We start from the raw sequence: 27051 nt of genomic DNA on the forward strand, positions 1-27051 counted from the left end.
TCATTCATTCACTCGGCAAATGTTGGTTGGATTGCCGCATTTGGGAGAAGGGGCAGCTCAGATCACTGTCCTGGCGTGAGGGGCTCCGGGTGTGTGAGGGGCTTCTGCCTACCTTGCCCCTTACTTTTAGAAGGACCTTATATTGAGGACAGGGAGGGGTTTTCTGGCTTGGAAAGGCATGAGGCATTCACGTTTCTCAGCCCGCCTTTCTCCAAGGGGTCTGCTGTGTTTGTCCCCTTTTCCTCTTGCCTGTAATTACCCGGAAATCCATGGGCCCGATAAATGGTACGTGTGGATGGCGTGTTCAGAAGTCCAGACCTTCCTAAACACAGAACATGCAGAGTTCTATGTTAGCCTATGCCCAGGTTCTGAGGTATTGCCAATTGGTGGCTTCCTGGGTTTCTCGCTTCTCCGAATTTTCTCCCTTCTGGAGAGGTTGAGGGTTCCTGGGATTTGTGAGGGAATTTTACGTGACTTACTCCCTCTTCCCATCGCAGTCGTGAGCTCTCTGAAGAGAGGTCTGTGGGTTAAAGGCCCAGTGGACAGTTTGGAGGATCACTGCTTCCACTTCATAGATGCAGAAGCAGAGGACCAGAGAGGCGAGAGTGTGTCTGTCTTCAGGGCTCTGGGATCTCAGGCAAGGACTTGCCCCACACTGTACCGTGCCCTTGATGGGCTGCCCACCCATGTGTGTGGCAGGTGCATGGGAAAGGTTGGGCCAGAATGTGATTCTTGATGGGCGGGAGTTTGGGGGATTAGGAGGTGCACCTACACTGCAGATGGCAAAGGGACGTGCCCCCTTGTAAGACCAGGGGTATCCACGGACAGCAGGACGCACTGGCTGCGGGCTTCAGCTTTCTGGGTTCAGAGGATGGGGCTGGGGGCAGTGGGATGGGAGATTCACCCCTTGCTGGCCAGCCTGGCCTGGCGTTGGGACGCACCAGTGTTCTTGGGAGGGGACATGGTCTGCCACCTACAGCCGAGGCACAGGGTCCAGCTCATCTTCTGGTCCCCTCTGCAGCACAGTCTCCTGTCTGTAAAACACAGGAATTAACCTCAGCATCCTCGGCCCCTTGGGTCCCTCGGTCCATTTCCGTGGATGGAAAAAGCATCTTGGCCAAGTCTCTCTGCTCTGCTGTACCTCAGACTGGCTTCTCAGTGTAGAATGTGGCTTTAGGGTTTTGTCTAGTTCTTATCTGTAATTTCATCTAATTCAATACATTTCAATAAGGGTTTGTTGAGTGCCACCTCCTTTGTCTTTGAGCTGCAGCGTAGGGGAGAATGGGGGTCAGCCCATACCTTGGGGGCAGCGTCAGGACCCTGCCCATTTTTGTTGACTTCCATGGAGCCTGGGAGAGGGTGGTTGGAATTGGGTTCCGACTCTGCGTATAGTTCACTTGGATCCTCCAAACTCTAGTTTTCCTATGGGGAGAGATCTTCTTGGCTTGGGGTGGTGGTGGTGGCGAGTGTAGCAAGTACACAGGGCCTTTACAGGTGGAAGCATCTCAGAACAGCTAAAAGGAGAGGTCTTCAAGGTTGAAGCCTCTGGGATTGGGCTAGTTCTGTGTGTGTGTGTGTAAGTCACGGGGTGAAGTGGGGGGGGAGGGGTGGCTTGAGCTGAAGATTTCTGGGACCTTTAGGATGTAAAAGTAAAGGTGACCTGCATCTTTCCCACTTTGGCTTAGATTTTGGCCCAGAGTTCTTCCTCTCACAAAGGAAGGAATGGATCTGCCCTGTTCTAATTAGAGGGCCGAGGTCTCATTAGATGCAAAATAGATAAAATAAAATGTGTATTCCGCTCCAAAGTTAGTCGAAGCCCTCGGAGAACTGCCTTCACCATTGCGGGCGTGTGGGGGGAACCTTAGTGGATTCCTTACAGATGAGGAAACCAAGGGCCACATGGGATGGTCGACCACCTGGGGATGCATTACCTGCAGGGCCGCCAGCAAAACCTGGGGCTCCTGAGGGTCAGCTCCTCACTCTCACCTAAATCTCAAGTTTCTCCTGCAGTTCTAGGATTTGCCATTCAGAGAGTGCCCCTCAGAGTCTGCTTATGTTTTGTGCGGGTAGATGAGTTTTGTGCTCTGCTCTGGGGGGTCCTGGTTGAGCCTCATGGGTTTCGTTGAGGTTCTTCTACCATTAGCCATCCTCTGTTCCATTTTTTAATTTTATTTATTTATTTATTTATTTATTTATTTATTTATTTATTTATTTAGTGTGGTACGCGGGTCTCTCATTGTTGTGGCCTCTCCCGCTGCGGAGCACAGGCTCCGGACGCGCAGGCCCAGCGGCCATGGCTCACGGGCTCAGCCGCTCCGCGGCATGTGAGATCTTCCCCGACCAGGGCACAAACCCATGTCCCCTGCATCGGCAGGCGGACTCTCAACCACTTTGCCACCAGGGAAGCCCTTATTTATTTATTTTTAAAAATTAATTGATTTATTTTTGGCTGTGTTGGGTCCTCGTTGCTGTCTGTGGGCTTTCTCTAGTTGTGGCGAGCAGGGACTCCTCTTCATTGCGATGTGCGGGCTTCTCATTGCAGTGGCTTCTCTTTTTGCAGAGCACGGGCTCTAAGCACGCGAGCTTCAGTAGTTGTGGTGCGCCAGCTCAGTAGTTGTGGCTTGTGGGCTCTAGAGCACAGGCTCAGTAGTTGTGGCATGCGGGCTTCAGTAGTTGTGGCTCGCGGGCTCTAGAGCGCAGGCTCAGTAGTTGTGGCACACGGGCTTAGTTGCTCCGTGGCATGTGGGATCTTCCCAGACCAGGGATTGAACCTGTGTCTCCTGTATTGGCAGGAGGATTGTTAACCACCGCACCACCAGGGAAGTCCCAGGCGGATTCTTAACCACTGCACCACCAGGGAAGTCCCCATCTTCCGTTTTAGAGTAGGAAAAATTGACAAAGAATTTACCTCCGTATTGAAATTCAGAGCAGTTATACTGTTCGCACATTTCTGTTAACAGTAATAATAGTAGTGAGTACAATGCTGATCATGGTAGATGCTTGGATGGTAAAAAAGAGGAGTGAAATGCAGCTGCTTCCTGCTACGGATCCTAGCGAGATGAGACTCATCAGATGGTAGCCACCCACATTTTATGTTTGCCTTGTTGTGTTAACGTTGCCATAGTAAGACACGACATGGGTGACTTTCTACTCTAGAGAGTGGGAGGTGAGGGGAAGGGGGGAAAGGGTTTGGAGAAGAAATGGAGCCTCATAGGAAGTGGGGGAGACCTGGTGGGACAGTTTCTGACAAAGGTTCCCTAGGGATGTTTGTGGAAGTTTGACTTCTTTTCACTGTGTCACTTGAAGAAGCCACCTTGCTTACCAGCCAAGAAATTTGGACCCATTTGGCTTTTCTGGAGGATGTCACTTCATAGGGTAACAAGTTAATTCCTTGCTAGGGGAACTAGGGCTTGAATCAGTTCCCTTCAGGCTTCCTAAGGCGTCCTTTGCTAGTTCTGAAGCTTTGGGCTTTGATGAGCAAAGTCGCGTCTCTAGGCCTTTGGTCCTTTTATGTACCTTGAGCCCTGTCTAGCCCAAGGCTGTGCAGACTGAGGCTACTTGATGTGTTTTGTCTTTCATAATAAGGAAGACTGTTAGTTTGCTGGGAGTTCCCACTGCTTGGCTCACCCGGAGTTCCTTATGGAGAATAAACTTGATGTTTGGATGGATGGGTGGGTAGATAGATTGGGTGGATGGGTGAGTGGGTGGCTGGCTGGGTAGAGGAGCGTGCTTATCCAGGCTGGGTTGAGTCAGGAGTCCTTCCAAAATGCCATGTTTTGTTTGAGGACTTCTGTACAGCTGGATGTACAGGCAGCAAGCAGGTCCCCAATCCCACGAGGGTCCAGCACAGCTTCTGATCATTCCCTTAGGGTATCTGCTGGAGATTCCTTCCTAATGCCCTGGTCCGTTGAGGAACCCTGTCTTACATGCATATCCCACATGCCAAAGGAGTATGGAACAATGAAGGAAGACTGTTTTTAAAGCTTAATTTATATTTAAATTATTACAGCATTGCTCTTGAGATCTGTGAACTTTAGCATTTGTAGCTTCAACAATTCACAAGTGACAGGAGTAATTTGTAACCTCCCTGAGCATCACTTTGGTTCTTGGCCCGAGAGTGGCAGGTGGGCTCACGAGTCGCAGAGCTGGTGGGGAAGCCTGGTGCTCTGTCCTGCGCCCACAGCTCTTGGGTTCTGGTTATTTCATGCATGATCTGATTTCATCCTGACAGTAACCCTGGGAATCGGGCATCATTGTTGTGGTTTTACACCTGAGAGAACTGAAGAAATGATGTGTCCCGTACATGCTCATTTTGAAAAGGAGAAGGAAGAAAAAGTTACCTGTCTTTCCACCACCAAGACTAACTTTGTGCTAACTTTTTGGGGGAGTATTTCCTTTCAGGCTCTTTTCCTCCTCTTTCACTTAGCATTTTTGCATAATCATGTTCCAGTCAGAAAATTCTCATTGCGAAAAGTAACATTTAAGAAGCTGTGTAGGCTCTGTTTCTGTTTCCAGGCTCTGAGTCATTTTCGGTGTTGGTGTGCTTTTCAGAGGGTCTCTGTGTGGGGCTGTCTCCGTGCCCCTGGGCTGAGCTCACCGGGGAGCCGGAGTGTTCCTTTCAGCTCCGCATCCCTGGCTCAGGCATTCAGACCCAAGCAGGGCCCTTTGTGTCTACAGCAGTAGTTGATTGGAGTGCTAATGAATCAATTAGAAAATTACTTGCTCCTGAGATCTCAGCCAGAGGAGGGTTGTGCACAGTCTCTGAAAACCGTGGAAGGCCATACGCCTATAAATCTCTCTTGGCTGTGGCCCTTGTAAATCGCACCCCAGCCTTTCTTGGACCTGTTAATCACTTGAGAAAAATGGGACTACTACTGCTTTGCAGGGCTGCCTCTTGCTTGGCATGGTTTTCTAGCTTGTGCTTCTGTCCATTCTTACATGGGTGGGAAAGAGAAGACTAGAGTTCCTAGGAACAGCGTTTGTACTGCACTTGTGAAAAGGAATCGTTTAGGGGCCATTCTCGTGTTCTTACCTGGAGGCCCCTACACCAACCCTTTGGGAGGTACTTTGCTATAATATATATGCCCGTTTTCAGGAATGGCGGACCTGGAGCTCAGAGAGGCTCAAGCGTCTGGTCCTCCAGTCACACACTCGAGCCTGTACACTGTCCCTCTGTCATAAAGCCTTTTTCACATGGGATACATCTGAGTGGGTCTTAATGGCCCCAGGTTGGGAGTGGCATGTGGGGCACAGCCAGCAGGGATGGATATGGTAAAGGCCTTTCCAGTGAAGTACCCAGGGTTGGGGTTTGGTAAGGTTTAATCTGGGGCAGATCTAGAGTTGGAGTGACAGCAGCCACGGCGGAAGGGCCCCCGGGTGGGTGATGTACCAGGGGGTTCCAGGGGGCACCATTTTGTGTTATGTGTTCCAGGACACTCGCCAGATATGTTTGAACCTGAAATGGAAATGGGTAAAGGAGAGGGAGGTTAAAGTAGATGACTTGCCATGAATCCTGCCTGAAGTGGCGCCACCTCTAGATTTTGATATGTGTTTCTGGCCCTCATTTTATGAATACAGTGAAGGCAGCACTCATCTTTACCTGGTTTCTCCCAGAGCAGCCAGCATGCTTCTCCTGAGGCAGTGCAGTGCTGGGCTCCCTTTCTAATTTGGCTTCACTGGGAGGGAACCACTGGGCACCAGGGCCTTTTGTTCCTGGCTGGGGGGGGCAGGACTGCTTGTTTACAACCTCATATTCTGTCCTTTCATCGCCAGGATGTTCAGTGTGTCATGGCAGTTTTGATGCTTCTGCCTTGGATAGCCAGCAGTTTTTTCATTCGTATAACAAACATTTGAGTGCCTACCATGTGGCAGGCACCGTTGTAGGTGCTGTGAGCACGGTGGGGAACAGCACAGATGACACCCCTGTCTGTGCTCGTGGGGCTGACGTTCTAGTGGATGGTACAGAAATCTGTTGTGGACCTTGGGTCTCAAGCTGATTTGGAAGATAGGACTGTAATAATTCTAATCTCTCCTTCATAGTGGCTCTTTTTTTATACCCCACATTGCGCGGGGCATCTTAAGTTTGCCATCGTGTTCCATCCTCGGATGAGCTCTGTTAAGACGGGTATTGTCACCCCATTTTTGAGGATGAGGCCTCAGAGAGCACATAGCAGGTGCTCGATAAATCCTTGTTGGCCAGCTGAATGGTGTGCAGTTTGCAGATAGTGGAGCTGGGTTTCTAGCCCAGCCCAGATTCTCAACAAGATGTCAGGCTGCCTTTCCAGTGCTGCACCTGTCCTGTGAGGCTGGCTTTATTTTGTAGACTGGCTTTGAGTGTGAGTGCCAGAGCCCAGGAAGATTGTGGTACAAGGTCTTGGTGTGGTCTCTGACCAACTAGATCTGTATTATCGATCATCGCTGCCGCTGCCACTGCTGGAAGATGCTTTGTTTCTGGTGGTTTTATAGAAGTGGAGGTGAAATTTAGTGGCCACTTGCTTCCCCGGCGACTGCCGTCAGTCTCCTGCTCTCTCCACTTGAGGCACATTGGTACTGCCATGTGAGCTGTGAGTGTGGTAGGGGATTGAGACTGGGATGCGCCTGCCCCGATGCCCTGGGACCCCAGGTGACTCTTCTCCTTAAGCGGGCACAGGTGAGGCAACGTGTGGAACCTTGGGCCCCATTCATCTGCCCAGACAACTCTTTGGCCACTTGATGTTGACTTGGCCCCTTCAAGTTCCAGGTATTGAAAATGCAAAACAAATAAAGCCCAGCTTCTGGACGGAATCGGGTTGGCTTTCTCTTTGGGGAAGCTCAAAGTGCAACAGCTGTGTGGGTAGACTGCTCTCTGGGTGTTAACCTGCTTGGCAGGCTGTTGGAGTAGAAAGTTCCAACAGGCGTCAGGCGAGTGGGGGAGGCATGTGGCTGGCCATGGGGAGCAGGGGAGATGGGCTACTTCCTTTGCCTCTTGTCTGTGCCCTTGACCTGCAGGCTCTGTTCTGAACTTTCTCCTTTTCTCTCTCCCTTTCTGCTGACTCTCCTAATTTCCACCTACTTTCCACCCCCTCCCCACATCTTCTCTGTATTTCCTAACACCTTGTGCATTGCCTCAGACACTCCTTGGCTCTTCTCAGTTGGCAGGGCAAGGGGCAGAGTCCACCACCAAGTAAAGGTCACCTTGTGTCACTTTGACCCAGACGGGGAATGGGGACTCTGACCTTTCCCAGATGGTGTTGGTGAAAGGTCAAGGGTGGTTGCACGGTTGTCAAGGTGGCTCACATTACCCTGAACTGGGAGCAGTGCAGAGGAGGAAGAGAGGGGTGGGTACGGTCGTAGCTGGAGGTTGGCGGGTTGGAAATAATTCAGGGTGTATAAGTTTCCTAGGCTGCAGTAACAGACTGTCACAAATGGGGTGGCTTTAAACAGAAGAAATTTATCCTCTTGCAGTTCTGGAGGCTAGAAGTCCAGAATCAAGGTGTCCGGCAGCACTACGTTCCCTCTCAAGTCCCTGGGGGAGAGTCTGTTCTTTGCCTTTCTCTTATTTTCTGGTGTTGCTGGCACTCCTCCATGTTCCTTGGCTTGCATCTCTCCGATCTCTGCCTCTGTCATCCCATGGCGTTCTCCCTGTGTGTCTGTGAGCCTAAATTTCCCTTATATTATAAAGACACCACCAGTCATTGGATTAGGGCCCACCCTAACCCAGTACAACCTCGTCCTAACTTGATTACATCTGCAAAGGATCTACAGACTTACAACATAGTAGTTGATGGTTCGACTTACAATTTTTCGACTTTACAACGGTGGCAAAGTGATATAAATTCAGTAAAAAACCGTACTTCAGATTTTGAATTTTGATCTTTTCCCAGGCTAGTGATGGGCGGTAGATCTTCTCTTGTGATGCCGGGGCAGCGGCAGTGGCCGCAGCTCCCAGTCAGCCCAGCAACCACAAGGGTGAGCAAGATAACACTGACCACCATTCCATTCCTGGACCACCACTCTCTTTTCACTCTCAGTATAGTATTCAGTATGTTACATGAATTAGCTTTTCAACACTTCATTATAACATAGGCTGTGTGTGAGGTGATCTTGCCCAACTGTAGGCTGAAGTAGGTGTTCTGAGCACGTTTAAGGTAGGCGAGGCTAAGCTCTGATGTTCAGTAGGTTTGGCATATTAAGTGCATTTCTACTTAATGATATTCTCGTAACCCCATTGAAAGTCGAGGATGATCTGTATTTCCAAATAAGGTCACGTTCATAGGTACTGGGGGTCAGGACTTGAACATATCTTTTAGGTGGACACAATTCAACCCACAATACAAGGCGACAGCACCTGTATCCAGAGGAGGTATTCAAATTCCTATTTTAAGGGGCCTTAAAGATACTAAGCGACTCTGTAATTGCAGCCAGTCCAGTAAATTTATGTAAGGAATCCACTATATGCCAGGTTCTGGGCTTGGCCCTGCACAGAGATGAGATGCCTCCTGGCCCTTACGGTGAGAGGCTACTTCTGTGGAAACAGGGTTTTTAAAAGAAAGCTTAAAGGAAATGTTCATGCAAGTTGCCTCGGGGATGACCTTAGAAACACCGACAAGCTTTTCCTTCCTGCCCTATTAATTTTGAGGCCACCTCGATCAAGCCAGGACTTACTCTCCCCGCCCTCTGGCAGAAGGACATGGGGAAGGTGGCCGGGAACCACCACCTTCCGTTTCTGCTGCTCACATTCGGTGCTTCTGTTTCTTCCCTGCCAGTGAGGGTGGGACTTAGAAGGTCTTTGAAGTGTGCTTCTTGGTGTTGTCTGTTCAGGCAGCCTTGGGAGCTAGGAACGGTTTTATTGGAATGGCAGATACTGGGCGGGGTCAATAAGGAAGTTTTTTTACAGTGGCTACTGTGTTTTTGCCGTGGATGCACGTGGGTCAGCATCTGATGGCTCAGGCCAGTGCCTTGTCTTCCCTCACAGAAGTTTCCCATTCAGGCAGAAGGATCTGACACTGAGTTGGAAAATTCTTCCCATGACTTTACAGTCTCCCTGGTCTGCCAAGGATTTCCAACAGGCAACAGGAGTGGAGCAGAAAGCATTTGTAGTTCTTGTGTTGGTGAAAACCAATGTAATGTAAATAGGAAGTCTGGATTATACGTATCCTCAAGACACTGGGACTGAAAACCACATGCACCCAAAGAAATTTACAGGTGTGCACGGTTCAGAGCGCTGTCTGCTGTGGAGGGCTCAGGTGGTAGGGGTACGTGTTCTGTTCTCCATCCCTCCCCTCCTTGACCTGCCCCTCCCAACCAAAAAAAAAGAGAGAAAAATTAATTAGGCATTTCCCCCAATTCTGTCACCTCTTTACCAGACCATCAGAATATGTGAGGTCAGCTAGATCCGCCATCCCTTCTAGCCATCATTCCAGAGAGGCAGAACTCTTTGTGTGTCCCTGAATGACCACACCACAGAGGACCCACAGAAGTATCTGGAATGTGCTTTAGTCTCCCCACTCGCCCCCCAGAATGATAGCTTTCCCATTCCCGGATGGGGCCTTCAAGAACCTGCTTTGGGCAGAAGCACAAATATTTATTAGGCCAAGCCTGATTGTGCGCTTTACCTAGGTAGCTTTGTAAGTAGATTAGTTTCATGTCTTATTTCCAAAAAAGTTCACGGATATATGTTCATTGTGAAGGGAATTAGATAGCAAACATAAAATTCGGGCACTTATACTCTCCAAAGATTAATGTTGTTAAAGCCCTTGTTGATCTGGCTGATTTCCTAAACATGTCCCTGCCCTCAGGAGGTAATATCTGTCCACTTGGCTGATTCAGCCCAACACCTAACCAGAGGTACCTCTTGAGACTCTAGATGGCGGATCTTGAGATTCTAGAACCTGTGTAGCCTGTGGCTTCCCTTCCAGGGGTCTTGCCCACACACCTAACTGCCTGTGGTTCTCCCGACTCTTTTCTCTGGTTGGGAGCTCTTGTAACTGATGTTGCCAAGAACTACTTTCTTTCCCTTGGGGAGAGGGAAATGGGGTGTAATCCTTGCTCCAAATCCTGGAGTCTAGGACTGCCAGGCGGACCTCATGTGTCAAGCAGACAAGCTTGTATGGAGCTATGGTTTTTAACCTTTACGGGCCCACGAGCCCTGTGAGACTGATAAACTCTGGTGCCCTCCGGTACTGCACGTTCACATGTACAAGCAACTGTGTATAATAAGCCCAGGGGTTTGCAGACCCTTTGAAACCCATCTCTGAGGCCCTTCAGAAGCAGACATGCCGCCCCCCACCCCGCCCGCCGCTGGCTGACATGGCCTCTCGGTGTCCATTTTGCCATCTGTAGGACAGTGGCAACAATAGTTACCCGACAGTTTTGCGGTTGTGACAAGGACTGTGGTGGTTGTAGCTGCTCACATTCAGTTCTTTCCCCAGTGCTCACCGTGACCCAGTGAGGGAAGTCTTACCAACCCCATTTCAGAGATGAGAAAATGGAGGTTCAGTTAGGTGAAGCCATGTGCCCAGGGCCATAAGGTGAGAGTCAGGGTTGGAACCCCGGCTGTGTGGCTTTAGAACGAGTGCCGAATGCCTGATTCGCATCAAGGTACACAGTAGGTGCTCAGTAAAGGGTATCAACGACATTAAAAGCGGCAGAGGGTTAGGGCACAGCCAACCTGTTGGTAGTGGGGCTCCCCCTCCCCCACGGCCTCCACCTGTCCTAAGTATCCTCCCGGTGCAGGATCCGGGCTCCGGGGTTTGTGGGGCGGGCGGAGGCGAGCGCAGATCCGCCAATCCTGGGAAATGTGTAAAATCCTGTTCCTGAAAACCGGCCGGGTTCTCAGAGTGTCCTGGCTGGCATGTTTTGCCAGTCACGAAACATGATCCATACGCTGTATTTTAGGACTCCCCATCTGTCAGCATTGGGGAGGGCTTTCACTTGACGGAGCTCAAAGCCTGCCAGCTCACCCGGGGCCGGGGGGTGCGGAGAGGTGGGCAGGAAGGATCTGTGACAGCCAGTGGATCTGTTCCTCCAGGGAGGGTGCCGTCTACCTGGCTGGGGGGCCGGGAGCCCGAGAGAAGGGGTGGGGCGTCCTTGGGTGCCTTGGCCAGCAGCCTCACAGATCCCTTTTCCCATTACTTCACTCCTTTTTTAGACAGATCCCCACTTGTTCCTTAAGCAAATTGAGGTACAGGGGGGTTAAGGCTCTTGTCCAAAATTTTGAAGCTGCTAAGAGGCCAAGCTGAGATTGAACTGAAGTCTTCAGGCTCTGTCCAGTGCTCTCTCTTAGCCGAGGCTCTCCTCCTGTTTCCTGGGTTCTCCGCTCTGGGTGGTGCAGGGCCGGGTGGGAGATGCTCCCTGGGAGAGGGAGGCAGTGAGGAGAGGGAGCGGGTAAGCCTTGCTCTCAGGCCCACCTGGCAGGGCGTGCTCCAGGCCTGCACCCCCGCCCCACCCCTCCGGCCTGCTGGTGGCAGAGGGAAAAAACACTAAGAGGGCTATTGATCCACCCTCTCCTCTGAGGGAGGGCCGCAGCACATTCAAGCTTTCTTTTTAAAAATGCATTAACCTGACCGTAAGCAGGCCCCAGTTTAAAAATAAATAAAAGTAAGAGAAGAAGCAAAACAAGTGGGAATGGGGACAGGAAAAGGGTGTTTGGAGAGGGTCCTTCTCCAAGTCCATGCCAGTTCCAGGCCGGGATGCCATGCCTGGATTCTGGAGCTCGGGACTGCCCTGCTTGCTGTGCCCTGGACCATCTGCATCTCTCCTGACGTCTGTGCAGAGGAAATTTCCCCAAATCCAGAGGTTCCAGGAAACCCTTTGGGGGTGGGGCAGGCTGGAGCGTGGAGGCAATCCATATTTGAAAGCCTGCCTTGCCAGCCCCCAACCTGGGCAGTTTGGTCTCTGTTTTGGCCCTTGAGCCACACTGGCCTTCTCTTGGTTTCTCAGAAGTGCCTTTGCACATGCTGTTCTCTCTGCCTGCTGCCTGGAAGGGGTGTCCATCTCTTGCCTTTCTCCCTGGGCTGCAGGTTAGCACCTGCACTCATCTTTCAGATCTCAGCCTAAAGGGCATCTCTTGACCCTGGTGGGTCAGGCCTCCTGTTACATACCCCCGAGTCTCCCAGTACTTTCCCCTCTGTAGCTCTTACCACAAGCATAATAAAAGAATTAACTTACATCTTACAGCATTTAGTAATGAAGCTTGAGGAAAGCAGGGACTGGTCTGTCCTGTTTGCTAAGTATTCACTGTCCAGCTTGGCACTGAAAAGGAGCAGTAAATCCTCACGGAATGGGTGGATGGCGGGTCAGGGTCTATTCCATTTGGCCCATAGATACGGTTTGGGTGAGGGTAGAAGGAATAAACATCGTAATCAGAATTCGCTGTGATTTTCTAATGTTTCCAGAGGTGTGGGCCCACTTTGAGGTCAGGATATGGTTTCAGAGTGGAGCCCCCAACCCTTGAAAGGAGGAGACTTCTGCCAACAGAGCAGTAGTTAGGGTGCGGGGTCCCCGAGCTGGTGCCCCTCAAAGGTTGCCTGTTCTCTTGGTGGGTGGGAAGACGTGGGGTCAGAGAACAGAAACCACTTGGCTAGGATCACACAGCAGAGCCTGTGAAGGCTTTTACTTGGGCCCCGGTTTAATTGTTAAAAGGTGATTAATCAAGCCACCAGCTACCTACTGGGCAGGCATCGTTTTACTGCAGCGCGTGGTGACACCAGTTCGTGGAAGAGGAAATGGAGGCTCGGTGAACTTTGGTACCTGCTTCAGAACACAGCAGAGGCAGCATTGGAACTCAAGTCTTTCCGATTCCATAGCCCGGTGCCTCCCAGCGAGCGGGGGTTGGTGCCAGCCTTGGGTTTTGGATTGGCTCTGGGGGGGACCCCCTGCCTCCTACTAGCCAGGGGAGTTGTGACCACTTGTAGGAGCCTCCGTTGCTTCCAGCCATCTGGGCTCAGGGGAACGGTGGTTCCCGGAGACCCCCCTCTCCTCCTCCACCTGGCTCACCTCCTTTTTCCGTGTCCTCCCTCTCCTCTGCTGAGGGAGCCTCAGGAATTCCTCTCTCCTACCAGTCGCCATTTCCCTGGGAAGCCACTGGGGATCCTGGGAAGGTTCTGAGGGTGATGAAGCAGAATTTGCACCATTCCGGGAGTAACTTTCCATCATTCGTGGCTAAAAATAAAACGTGTCCTTGCTCCTCACTGCCTGTAGGCTTGCTTTTGGGGTTTCAGTGGGAGCCACTTTTCCGTTTGTCCCCTTTCCCCGTTGACTCTTGGCGGGTGTGGGGCTTCCCACAATGTGGGGACATGGGTGGGCTTGATGCCACTCATCACCTCTGAGAGCAGCGCCCCTGGGGCCTTTCTGAGGAAGCGCTCTGCTTCTCTGTGGCAGCAAACAGCCGCATGGTCGGGCGGGCGCTCTGGCACACGGGCCGCCCGGGGAGGTCTACTCCCTTGGCGTATATTACCGCGGCCGAAGAGACAAACCACCTTTCGAGGATTTTCTTTGTGTAGCCTGCTTCTTTTTGATATCAGGAATGCACAGAGGCAAGAGAGATAAATTAATTTGTTCAGTTAATTTTGTAAATATTGACCGAGCCGAAGTTTTATGCCAGTCACATGTCAGGGACCCGAGGGCTTACCAACAAGCAACATGACACAGTCCCTTCCTTGAAGGCACTTATCCTCAGGGTCAGGGGAGAAAGATGTGAGCTTTCAGACAGAACTAGAGCAGGGGAGCCACAGAGTCCTGCTCCCCTCACCACCCTTTCTTCTAGAATTCACTTACGACGTGTGCCTGAGTGGGGAGGTAAAAGCTGAACCGTACGTTGTGCCTTTCGCTTTTTTTTTAAGACACTTGCCATTCCCCTCTCCCCTGGTAAATACTTTCTTTTTTGAGTGTTTACTATGTGCTGGGGCTGGGCACCCTGCTAGAACTTCACTTGTTTTTATTTCACTGGACTCAACGTGCCTGTGTAATTACTACTATTGTCCTTATTTTCCAGTTGGTGAAACTAAGGCCCAGAAAGGTTAATTAACTTGCTTAAGATCCCACAGCTAAAATGTTGCAGAGCCTGGATTCAAATGTAAGCAGATGAATTCCAGAGCTCACTCTCCTAACTGCTAGCTGTATAGACACGTCCTCACTGAGAACGTCTGTCGGTTAAGCATCCACTATCTGCCCAGCGTGAAGTACTCTAAATAGATGCTTTCTCTTTAAAAATCTTCATTATGGTTTCTGTTTGGTCTTTAATATTCCTAGTAACCCTGTGGGATGAGAAGGCACTCCCCAACCCCAATCTGCACACCCCCCTTTAATCCAAGGTCTCTGTAGAGGGCACTATACTTCAGAGGTTGGAATTAAACCATGTTATCTTAATCCAGAGCCTCTGGGTGAGAGAAGGGCCCTGAAATCATTCTGCAAACTGTAAAGTGCCCCATGAAATGAAGGGCACGGGAGAAAAGGTGTTTGTGTAGAACACTGACTTGTAACACCAACCTCACGCGTCATACTTGGGGATTTCTAGCACGGTTGTCACGGCCTGGTTTCAGGTACCTGTGAAAAATTATGGTAATTAAAATGTAATTTGGAATCCCCAGTTGGCTCCCAGCAGCTGGTCCAGATGTAGGAGGCTGGGGCTGTCTGTGCTGGAACAAGCTGAGGCTTGTTAGGGGTGTCATTTTGTTCTGCCCTTTGTGTTGCTGGGTAGAAGGGTGGGGGCACAAGATACAGGAGCTATTTTTACACCATTCACGTCATGTTCAGTATTACTGGATGTTTGTGGTTGGGTCCCTGTTTAGCCTCAGCCGGGAAGCGAGAATTCCCTTGGCTGCCTGGGTCTGTATGGAAACTCAAGTTCATGCCCCTTGGGTACATAGATTTCGCTAAAGGCGGAGGGACCCGTTTGGCTGTGCCGTCACCCTGGGTAGTTTGGAGTTGTCTTCTTAGGTTTAGATTTTCCAGGGCTCTTCAGACTCCTTCCTGGAGTGGAGGGGGCAGCATAGGTAAGAGGCCATAGGCTCATCCCCTCCCTTATTGATTCAACAGATGGTTTTCCAGTTTGAGGTACATGCTAGATCTTTTTCAGGTACTTGCAAAGTGAAGTCAAATAAAGTATTATCCCTCAAGGGTTTTATTTTATTTTTTTAAATTTTATTTATTTTTATTGATTGATTTTTTTTTTTTTTTTTTTTTGGGCTGCGTTGGGTCTTTTGCTGCGTGCGGGCTTTCTCTAGTTGTGGTGAGCGGGGGCTGCTCTTCGTTGTGGTGCGTGGGCTTCTTATTGCTGTGTCTTCTCTTGTTGCGGAGCAGGCTTCTCGTTGCGGAGCACGGGCTCTAGGCGCGCAGGCTTCAGTAGCTGCAGCATGCGGGTTCAGTAGTTGTGGCTCATGGGCTCTAGAGCGCAGGCTCACTATTTGTGGCACACGGGCTTAGTTGCTCCGCGACATGTGGGATCTTCCCGGGCCAGGGCTCGAACCCATGTCCCCTGCATTGGCAGGCAGATTCCCAACCACTGCGCCACCAGGGAAGTCCCCCTCAAGGGTTTTATAGTCTGGTTGGGGAAATGGACAATAAATAAACGTTTGCTTTAGCTTATGCAAGCCGAGCAGATGTCCCAGGTTCCGTTGGAGGTTCTGGGGATCCCGTGCTATCATAGTAGGGGGAACAGGGCCGGTGGGAACACAGAAGAGGGGCACCCAGATCACACGCATGGTCAGAGACAGCTTCCTGGAGGAGGTGATGAGTTGCAGGAGTTGACCTAATGCGTTGGGGGACAGGAGGTTTCACGTGTGTACATGGGTTTTTTTGCTGTTGAGCTTTATTTGTACAGTCGGTTCCTCAGTATCTGCGGGGGTTGGTTCCAGGATCCCGTGGATTTGGTGGATGCCAAAATCCATGGTTGCTCAAGTTCCTTATATAAAAGGGCCTACTACAGTTGGCCCTCCGTATCCGCAGGTTCCATTTCCGCAGATTCAGAAAACCTGCGTATCCCGCAGATGAGGAACCTGTGCCTGTGGAGGGCTGAGGGTATACATATGTGACATTATGGTTATAGTCGTTGTATCTTATTCAGCTGAGGTCCTGGAATTTTATTTTTATGCCCAAAGGGCTCACTGCCTTTGAAAAGCACTGTATGTCAGCTAAGCCTTTGTTGCTTCAGAGGTGGGAGATGGGAGGTCAGCCTCAGCCCCGCAAAGCCTGCCCTTGAAGTCTCTGCCTCCTCTGGCCTCTTGGCACTTCCTGCCCCTCTTCCTCTTAAAGGGCAGGCCTGAGTGGGTTATTGCACAGCAGGGGTCAAGACACCCAGGTCCACAAACCCTGGGCCCTGGCCTGGCTGGCGCACAGGGCCTTGAGTGTGCATGCCAGGGACAGGCATGGGGTCCTACCTGCGTATCCTGCTGATTGGGGTTTGTGGCCCTGGGGGAGGAGGGTGGTTGGTGGATCTCACTGTTTAGACCAGCTGTGGGGTCTGTTGCAAAGTGGAAGTACCAAGAAGCAGAGTGCTCACCGGAGGCTGCTTCAGAACAGGGTTCACACCTGGAGTTTGCAGAATATGTCCTGGTTCAGTGCGCTCTCCACTTCCACTCTGTGCGTATGCATTCATTCATCCAACATAGGTTCTGCTAACGTAGCATCCTGCATAGCATCTCTCCTCTGCCACGCCCAGGGCAGGGTGTTGAGGAAGCCAGTGAATTAGGTACAGCCCTGCCCCTGGGGTAGCTGACAGTTCTGGGTGGTCCCCGCCCAGGTGGCCACAGGGGCCTCATGTGCCTTCTGGGACCCTCTGCAAAGAGCTGGAATGTCTGGAGTGTTCCCACCATCCTTGTGAGCCACATGCTGACACTGCAGCATGCCAGGCCCTGTCTTTGGCGTGGGATTATTTGCAGTTAGTATTCCAAATGTCAAGTTCCCCTTGACTTGAGCTGAGCAGACGAAACAAAATGGCAGGCAGATTAGAAGGGGCTTGAGAAGCCTTTTAGGATTTGAAAACCTTACTTTGTTGACTTTGAAAAGCTGCTGAACCGGGCTGCTCTGCAGAGGCGGGGGCATCTGTCAGGTACCCACTGTCTTCCTGGGCCTGGGAGGGCCTGGCCAGTGCTGCTGTCTCCTTCAGGTACTTGGGAGCTGGGCGGTGCCCACTGAGCTTGCACAGCAATTGAGTCCAGTCCCTTCTCCTTAATGAGAGCAGAGGGCAGGAGCTAGAGTCTCTGAGGTTTCACAAGGGGTTTGAGTGGGTCCCCCAAAGTAGGGGGGGGACATGTCAGTCAGTATCTGTTTAAACTCGTGTTTGCGGTGCCTGATGCTAAGACTGGTAGGTGAAAAGGGGAGTAGATGGCCTACCGTATTATAGTCCCTCTGAATGGATGGTGAGAGGTTTAAAAAGCTAGTGCTCACCAAAGGTGCAGAAGTACCTGGCTGGGACCTGGAGTGTCATTGCCTTCTTTCTACAGATGTGCAGCAAGGTGTGGTAGCTGAAGCTCAGAGAGGTTAAGTAATCTGTGCGAAGCCACACAGGAAGTGGTAAAGCTGGAATTTGAGTAGTCTCTCTGGCTCCAATGCCCATGCTTGTCCCATGACATCACATTGGCTCCTCCCTTCTCGTGAGACTCATTTCTCCTGCCCTTCCCCCAACTGCTTCCTTTTCCTGCCTGCATTCTCCAGGAATCCCTCTGTGGGTGCTGCCTCATCCAGCCTGGGAGAAGTAGTAAGAGCTGAAAGTTTGAGAGAGAACCCCGCCCCCAACTGCTTTTCCGCCACATTCCAGGGGACAGAGTGTTTGTCTTCCTGGATCTTACGTGCATACTTGGCTCCTGGGGACAGGCAGAGATGAGGCTCACGACTTGTCGGCCCTCTCAGGGTCCCAGGAAGGGTTTGTGAATCGATGCGTCTGGGATCGGGGAGGTAGACTTTAAACGGTGTGAAGCTCTGTAGCCTGTGGTGGGCAAGTTTTAAGGCTGGCCCGACACATGACCTTGAACCCCAACCTTAAATTGGCCTCTGTTTCCTGCAGCTTTTGCGGGCTGATTGCATAAATGTTCTCGCATGGTGCACAGTCGCCTGGCCCCAGAGTCTGCTGGACGGTGGTTTTTGCCCTTTCTCTCCTTTTTCTTTGCCCACGTATGCGTGAGTGCCTTTTATTCCTAAGATACGCAGCTTTCTCAGTCCCCATCCTGGAAATATTGCTGGAATGCAATAAATCTGATTGTGTTTATGTTGAAGAAATGAAACACATTACTGTGTGGGGAGGAATGCAGGAGATGCCTTGCAAGGGGGCCGTGTTTATGACAACAGTTTGCACATGTGGCTTTATTTTTGAAAGCATGGTACCCCTCCTCCCCCCACTTCCTTGATAGAACCCTGGTAATAAGAGCTGTCTCTTGTATCCGGGTGTTGGACAAACAGAGGGCAGAGCTGGCCAAGACCTTCCCAGCTGTGGCTGTCACCTTCTCAGTTCTGAGAGTCTGGCTTCTTTGGGCCCTGTCATTTCTCGGGGTTTTCAGCTCTTCCAGGGACAGCGCCTCTGTGCTGGTTGAGTCAGAGCTGATTAGTGAATCCTCCCGCTCCCATTCCGGGTTGGAAACGACAGGATGAAATTTAATAGGCATAAATGTAAAGTCCTATAGGTGGGTTAAAAAAAAAACAACCCAACTTCACAGGCACAGGATGAGGAAGCTTCATTTGAATGGTGAGCAAGAAAGTGACCCTCGAATGTACCAGACAGTCGGTTCTGTGTGCCAGCAGTTGGCCATCACTGAAAGAAAGTGACTCAGGCTTGCTGAATGAGGACTGTGTCCATAAGGAGAAGGATGATGTTATTGTTAATAATTCATAATAATAGCTAGGTGCTTTACACGCATTATCATTCCATCTTTAAATTCATCCTTTGAGGTAAGTCAGAGGATTTTCTTTTTTTCGGAAGAGGAAAAAAGAAGTTACACTGTGCCCAGTGTTACACTGCAAAAAAGTGGCAGAATCAGCTGGAACCCAGAGCCTGTGCTATTTTGAGTGAAGTAGAGGGTCAGTAGATGGTGGAGCCTCTGAATGAAGAAACGCTGAAGGAAATGATGGCATTTAGCTTGAAAGCAGTTTTAATAATGTCTGACTTTTGTATGGTCCTTGCTCTGTGCCAGGCACAATTCTAAACAGTTGGGGTGTGTGTGTGTGTGTGTGTGTGTGTGTGTGTGTGTGTGTGTACGTACCTCAACTCCATTATTATCTCTGTTTTACAGAGGAGGAAACTGAAACACAAAGTTAAGTGAGTTGCCCAAGATGATATAGCTTCTAAGTGGCTGAGCTGGGAATCAGACCCAACTAGCATGGATAAGTGTTCTTAATTTTTAGACCATGCAGGCTTGGGGAGACTGGTTGGGGTGGGGAGAGAGCCGACTGTGCTCTTTGTTCTTTGCGGCAGACTGTCTGCAGGATGCTGGCTGCTGTGTTTGGATCCAGGGCAGACCAGGGCCTGCGGGTGAGTGTGTAAATGCGAGAGGGTCAGCTCTCCTAAATCTGGATACCAGGTGCCTGTGGAGTAGGCCCTTTGAGCAGAGGCAGTGAGCTCCCTGCTGCTGGGTGACTCCTCACCCGTTTGGGCTCCTGCAGAGGCGAGAGGGTGGAGGAGACCACCTGTGTGGGAGACGAGAGACACCCCACCAGGGCCCACCCATGTAGCTGGCTGGCTCCCAGCCTTTTGTTGAGGACAGGCCCAGCTTTCCTGGCACGTCCCCCACCCCAGGCAGTGGTGCGTCCCTGTGGACCGCTGGAGGGGAAGTGACCGGGTGTCTGCCAGGTCCAGCCTGCCCTATTAGGAAGCCCCGGCTGTCAAGCCCAGCAGAATTGCTGATGGAGGCACTGGGAACAATGCTGCGTGGGAGGAGGTGTGTGCATGCATTTGCTCGCCTCCTGACCTGTGTGCCAGCAGTGACACACTTTGTCCCCTCTGGTCCCCTGTGGGCACTCAGCCGGCCTCTCTGATGCTTTTGACTCCCACTTGGGCTCCTGGTCCAGCTGCAGCTTTGGCTGCAGCCAGGGAAGCCAGTCAGCTGGCTCTAGTCCCTCCTGATGCCAGGGGAGTTGGGGACACTGGCTCTGGTTTGTCCTGATTCCAGGGAAGTTGGGAGCATCCCTTCGGCTTACATGGTCTCCTCAGAGCACTTCCCAAGGAGCCCTGGGAGCCTGGCACCTCCTTGTCAGGTCAGGGAATGGAGGCACGGAGAAGCGGAGTGACTTATTGGAAGCCACATAACCAGCGAGTATGGCTGACGCTGTAATCAGGTCCTGGTGACTTGAAACAGGGACCATTTGGTCCAGACCTCTGATTTTACTGATGAGGAAACAAGGCCCAGATTTGCAGCTTGACCTGGCCAAGGCATCTCAGGTCATCAGTGGCAGAACCAGAACTAGGACCCAGGTCTCCTGCCCCCAAATACCGTGTCCTCCTTACTCTGCAGCCCTCTCCTCCACTTCTGGTTTCCTGGCATCTCATTTCTGCTGGTGCTTCTGCAGGGCTGGTGCAGTGACTGTGACTGCCACACAGGTTTCCTTTCCCCCACTGCTTCCACTGCCTTCCTTGACTGCCAGTGTGTGATTATCCCAGTTGTCACTTCCTTTGCCTCCTAGGACTGGTAGCAGCGGCTGGCTTATAGGAATTTAGCCAAGTGGAGGGAACGTAGCCTTAGCCAGGCAGCTTTGGGATCCAATCCCAGCTCTTCTACTTGTGAGCTGTGTGACCTTAGGCAAATTGCTTAACCTTTCTGAACCCTGGTTTCTCATCTGGGAGTTAAGATGGTTTGGACTAGATAACCTCCAGTGGCCTTCCAGTCCTGCAGGTCTTTGACTAGTGATTTTCATGAAAGTGAGTGTGACCCACATGGACCTGCATTTGGAGGCTCTTGGGAAGGGCAGGTGACATAGACTAGCGGGTTAAGGCCTGTGTTGGGAGGCACAGGGCATGCATGCGTTTAGAATTCTGGCTTCACCGGAGGACTGTTGCCTTGGCCTTGGGTGCTGGTGGGTGATCGGGGCAAGGGACCCTGCCATTCTTTGTCCCTTCTTTGCTACTTCTTTCTCTGCATGCATGCTGTGGGCATGGACACTGTTTGTCTTTGGTGGTGACCACTCAGAGTAGAGAGGTTGCCGGAGAAGGGTTGGCCAGCTGATGGGCATGGCCTGGGTCAGCTGGGCACAGGCAGGTGTCAAATCGTGCAGCCTTTCACCTGGATTGAATGCCGCTGGATTTTGTCGTGAGAGGAACTCAAGCCCTGTTATTAGGCCTGAGAGATCTCTACTCCACATTAGACCACAGGTGTGAGGTGCAGGGAGGGGTGTCAGCGTAAAACCAGAAGCCTTTGGGCTTTCGTCACTGTGTTCAGTCTTGCAATTGTGTTGGCTGTTTACATGGTTTTCATTCTTTGGTTTTTGCCTTGGCTGTGAAGTTGTACTCTTTTCTGAACTAATCCTGTTTCATGTAACCTGAACCCAAGTATCTGGCCATGAAGGGCAAGCTTTTTTCTCCTCTTCCTTAACAAAGGATATCCTAGACTGCAGCATCTGGAAATGATTTGGCATCTGGTTTAAGTATGTGTGCGTGCATGCACACACTTCTAGAATATAACATGCCCTTACCCACATAACATGCCTTTGTCTCTCCATATACCTGTGTTTCTTTCTATGCAGATGACTTTACATATGGAGGTCATTATATCGGGACATATGCTTACGTGTGTATACATGTATAAACCTTTATTTCTACTTAGAATGAGGAAATTTTCAAGGGCTTGATGTTTGTTGTGCAGTGCAAGGGCTCTTGCACTGATGAATGTATTTTTCTTTGAAAGGTTTAATAAACCATTTAGCACTGCCTTCATGACTGTAATGAGCTGTTTCCGCATTATTCCTGGGCTCTGCCTTAACAGGCCTCCCAAAACCCTGTCCCCACCATACTGTGGCGGCCCCCACCCAGAGTTGGGTGCTCTAGAGAGATGGCATGGTTCAAGGTGCCCCTTGTTGACCATCTCTTAACGGTATCTCTTCGCTGCCTGGTGTTGGCGTGGATGGGAGCCTGTCCTGGGGATTTCTGGACCTGTTGTGTCCCTCAGATTTGGGCTCAGGGAAGGAATGTTTTGACGGCACAAGGTTGGAGCTGTGGGTTGTATTGAGATTGGGCTGTGTCAGCAGGTAAGAGCCTGTGTCCTCACCTCGAGGGTGATAGGCAGGGAGCTCTGAGAACCTCTGTCCAATCTGGTGGAGGATGGCCAGGGGAGGCGAGTGAGATGAAGGTGGAGGGAGAGGACACCCCCCTCACTCCCCCATGGACTAGGGTTTGTCCTTGCTCCCCTTTGCCCCAAGGGACTGCTGGGAGGCTGATTTATAGTAACTTCTTAGACTCAATGCCAGGAAGACTGTGGTAACCACAAGGGTGAATAAAACAGGAATGGGCCTTGGAGTAGGCAGGGGGAGGTGAGCGAGGCCGAGGCCGGTGGATGATGCCTGGGGCGTGTTATTAACTCGTCTCTGAACTGCAGGTTAAGATGGGGGGTGTAAGGTAAGGTGGGGCTGGTAACAGTCCCTCATGGTCACCCCTAATCCTCTTTCCCCTGGCACTATTGCCCCCTGGGGTAGCCTCCCTCCGTGGCGGCAGCAGTTACATTTATCGATTTTTGCTTTTTTTTCTGTTGACAGTGGAGTTTGGCCCAGGTCTCCCTCTGGCTCAGGTCTGATGAGAGCCCTTGAGAGCACTTTCTTATGCATTTTCAGTCCTGTCCTCTCTGCTTTGGGGACTGCCTAAGGGGAGAATAATGCAGGTCTCTTTCCTCCTTGTGCTCAAGGCTCTGGGTGGGGGTGTGCGTTAGGGACCAAATGATACCTAAGCCAGGATACTTTCATAACAGGCCACGACATGCATCATTGTGTCAGGGCAGCAGGTGTAAACCCGATTGTTTGCGATGTGCAGCCCTTTAGTGAATGTTGAAGGCTCTCGCCGTAGCTTATGGAACATTGGACCAAAATCCACCTGAAAAGCAATCCAAGGTTCCTCTCCCCTGCCCACCCCAGCCCTAGCAGTCTGACGGGAACTGTGAGGTGAGGAGGGCCTTCCCCCAGGTCTCAGGGAGGTGCAGCTGTTTTGTGTAGAGCATTTGCTGCCGTGGCATCCAGATTCTAAGAAGCTGGGGGCTCCCTGCTTGGGATGGTGCCTCGGAACAATTGACGGGGAGCTGGATCCCTGAATTGGGTCTGGAAAATGTCCATTTCTGGTGAACCCTCACAGAGCCTATGGTTTCCTTGAGGCTTTGTTCAGCTCCCCTGTAGCGTGGGGCCTGGGCTGAGCCTCAGGGCCCCGGGGGAGGCAGAGGCCCTTGATAATGGGCCACGTGTGATTGCAAGCCCCAGCCTGGCCGGCCGGTCTGCCACCTCCAAAACATAACTCAATATTGATTGTGCAGGAAGCCCAGACTCAGTCATATACAGTAATCCTCGCTCCTTGAAGGGAGAAAGGAAGTGGATTTGTCCCTGGTACAACATGCCTTGAAAAATGCATCTTGATTTAGGATTCAGCTTTTTGCAGCATATTTTAAAATGTCAGAGAGATAAATATGCAGGTTTCCTTACGTGTCTGCCTTGAACAGCCTTTAACAAAAGAAGTCTGTCATTCATCCTCAGGGTCACAGGTGTGTTCAGATCCACCCCCACCCCTACCCCGCCTTTGATGGTGTGGTGTGTCCATCTCTCTTCCACGAGCAGAATTTTGTTTGGGCTTCAAAGTCCCTTTCTTCCCAGGAGATACGTTTGTTTCCCCAGTTTAAAGGTGTACAGAGAGTTTCCAAAATATTTTTTGGAACTTTCTGTTGGACCTGTGGAACAGGCACTGGCTTCTAGCTACTTAATCTATCAGGGGACTCTTTTCACTTCCCAACCCACCAGCCAGAGGAGCCAAAGAGGGAAAATGCATGCTCCAGCCCCTGCCCTCTGAGACGGGCGTGCACTGGCTCCTGTGGCAGTAGAACTGAGGAAGGTGGGCCTGGTGTGAGGGGAGCCCCATTCTTGTGGTGGTGCCTTTGGCCAGCACTTCACTTCCGTGGTTGGGGTAATGGTGCCTTCTAAGCTCAGTTCAGATTTGGAAGGGCTTTGAGCCACAGGTGAGGGAGATGCTGCTGGAAGGTGAATCGGTCGTGAGGTTTATATCCTGTTGTCATTGTGTGTGGCTTTTAGCAAGATACCCTGGCAGCCTCGCTGGTGATTTTTGTCCCAGAAAGAATTAGAGGGGAACCCCAGGGTTTTTCAAGATGTGAGTGTGGATGTCATGACACTGTTAGGCTGGTTGAGGAACTTAGAAACCTCAGTGGCCAGTGCAGCCTTGTGCCTGGGGGAGAGCTGCCAGGGGAGCTTGTGGTTTGACAGGTAGTCATGAAAGGTTAGGCCTGGAAGGAACCTGGAGGGGTCTCTCTACCCTAGCTCCCGCCATTATGTAGATGAGGAAATGGAGGCCCAGCGACTTGGCCAAGGTCACACAGATCAGCCGCCCGAGCCAGAACCAGAGCCCAGCCCAGCCCAGGTATCCTGACCCCAGTCTGATGCTTTTCATCACCTTGATTTACTGTCTCAAGTGGGCCTCACTGGTGACTCAGAGGTCCTGACTGCAGCACGTGAACAGAGCTTGGCCAGCACCGGGCTCACGCAGGGCTGCCTACCCTGTTCTGGGTCAGTGGGTTTGATTTCTGAGGACCGTCCCTGTGGCATTGAGGACCTTGCCTGTGCTCATTGTTCCCCTGCTGGGTCCCCTGTGTGTTGCTGTCAGGGCGCAGGGAGAGAGGATGGGAGGGTGGGAGGCATCTTCCTGCGTGGGATCTGCCTGGATATGAGGTCGAGGTGGCTGTGGAACAGAAGGGGGAGACCCTGGGGTAAAAGCCCCCGTCCTCCCTCTCTAGTCCCTCTAGTTGCTCTTCCTCTTCCCCTGAAAACCATTTTGAGGAGCATAACATTCATCATGAGCTTTATTATGGGCGACTCTTCCTCATGTTTAAAAATAAACGCTGGCATACAGAACTATATTTGGTATATGGAAGTCTTTTGCATATAAATGTGCTTAAAGGACAACTGCTTTATTGAAGAAGCAGAGTGAGCCCCAGCTAGCGGGGTATGTGGGGGGCGGGTGCCGAAGGGACCCCGACTGAGGTCTGCCTTGCTCAGGACATTTGGGTTGTAGTCTTCAGTCCTGTTGAATCTGCCGTCCTTTCCCCGGGGACAATTGCCAAACAGGATAACTGGTACTTAAAAATTCATAGAAAATGTTCTTATCACAACGTCATAATTGTTATGACTCAGAAAAGTAGAATTGCCAATCCACTCTGCCTGTCTGCCCTCACTTTTGTTGCCTACCGAGTCCCCAGCAGCAGCTGCAGAATCATAAAGAGAGAGACAGGGGAGAGAGGGAGAGAGAGAAAGGAAGAAAGAAAGAAATCCAGGGCAATGCTTTATTTATGTTAACGGCTACATTTGACTTGAAAATTCCGTCCCCTGAGCCTTGAGGTCAGCACATTACGGAGTGATTGATGGCTGTCAGGAGCGGGCAGGGCGGCAGATTGCAAAGGGGAAGTGGACAGATGATGCCCTGGCTTTCGAGGGCTTAGCAGAACCCAGGCCTTGAAAGGAACTCAGTGGAAAACAAAGCAGATGGAGAACTCTGCTTTGGCCCCTGCCTTTTTCTTTATTCTCTCTTTCCTTTTTCTTCCCTTTTCTGTTGAACGTTAGGAAGTGGGGGGGGGGCACCTCACTCCATCAGCACACTCCAGGAGTATCGCTTTTGGGTGTGACGCCGGGTAGGATCCTAGAGAGGCCGGACCCAAGAGGGCACCCCCATTCGAAGCAGGCGTCTGCTTAAAAACCACCAGGCTCTTCCATCACGTTGCCCGTTGTTAAAAGCCCCGTAAGCATCCCCCACCTTCTCCTCGGCCCCATCTTCTGAATCTGAAAACCAAACAGGGAGGACCAACTCTTGGGGCAAATCGTTCCCACCATACGATCTGGGCTACTGCGGATTATGTTTCCAGAGGGCTTCCCGGCTAATCCTTGTGTGTTTTCACCGGTAGAAACAAATGGTATCAGACTCCCAGGCCTGTTTACAGATGGGGAGACACGGGAATGATGGAGGAGCTTTGAATTTTAAACATTAGCTAATGAAATTGCAGACGGGGGTACTGGGTGGAACGGCCTGGGTATTCCCATGGAACGTTTCTCCGTCAGCTGTGAGGGAGAGGCCGGCCGGGCTTGCTCATGTGCTCCACAAACATTTATGGAGCCCCTTCCCTGTGCCAAGAGCTGCATGAAGTAAGAGCTCTCGGAGTCCTGCCCTGGGGTGTCCCAGCTCCGTCAGATAGAGAACACAGCCTCTGTGATGGGGACTGCGGGAGCAGAGGCACAGCTCAGGATGCTGGGGACTTTCTGCAGGGAGGAGGGTGCTGCTGACACCTCACGAGGAGGAGGGAAAGGAGCCTGACCTGGCTAAAAAAGGGAAGGCACTGGGGAGGGGAGGGCATTCCAGGCAGATGCTGATGCGGGGGAGGTGCTGGGGGAGTTGGAGGTGGGCCTGGAGCACTGTGTCTCTGCTCTAGAGGCCCCCGGCAGGATGACGGGAGGCTGGAGTTCGTCATTTCCCCTGCCTCCGCCTTCCCCTCTCATTGCTGCTCCTGTGCAGTTGTGTCAGAGACAGGACTGGCTGTTCATTCATCCACTAATTGTTTTGATAAGAGACTCTAATTATCCACTGCGATCATCAGATTACCCTGAGCTCCAGGAGGGAGATTTGAGTTTGAGCTGCTGTGGCAGCCACCAGCAGCACCATCTCCACTGAAAGGGACCCAGCGGTAGCACCTGGCCCACTGTGCCGCTTCCCAGTCTGTGCCTGCAAAGCCATCGCATGAAGGGGTCACAGGTGCCCGGGGATGGGCCCGGGAAATCCACCCGAAAGCGCAACCTCTGATGTCAAGCAGGACTTTCCCTTGGATTATCTTTGCCACTGTGTTAAGTCCACAGATAAGAGGTTTGGTTCTGGGGATTTCAAAGCAAGGTTGAGGAGTGTGGAGAAAACCA

At 51.4% G+C, this 27051-nt stretch overlaps 1 protein-coding gene across 11 annotated transcripts in view; it reads left to right on the plus strand.

The window, feature by feature from the left end:
• The window catches only part of SSBP3 (single stranded DNA binding protein 3), a 164692-nt gene that overhangs the window by 48894 nt on the left and 88747 nt on the right, over positions 1-27051 (plus strand). For 6 of the 11 annotated variants that reach the window (XM_027108438.1, XM_027108440.1, XM_027108431.1 and 3 more), the window contains exon 5: positions 19382-19438. The exons of the other annotated variants lie outside the window; for them this stretch is intronic. In XM_027108438.1, the coding sequence (XP_026964239.1) occupies positions 19382-19438 (57 nt within the window). The remainder of the gene's footprint in view (positions 1-19381; positions 19439-27051) is intronic. 11 annotated transcript variants of the gene reach the window in all.

The sequence above is a fragment of the Aethalodelphis obliquidens genome, unplaced genomic scaffold (genome assembly GCF_003676395.1).
Source record: "Aethalodelphis obliquidens isolate GAN/ISIS:26980383/991018 unplaced genomic scaffold, ASM367639v1 scaffold9, whole genome shotgun sequence".
Taxonomy (NCBI): Eukaryota; Metazoa; Chordata; class Mammalia; order Artiodactyla; family Delphinidae; genus Aethalodelphis; species Aethalodelphis obliquidens.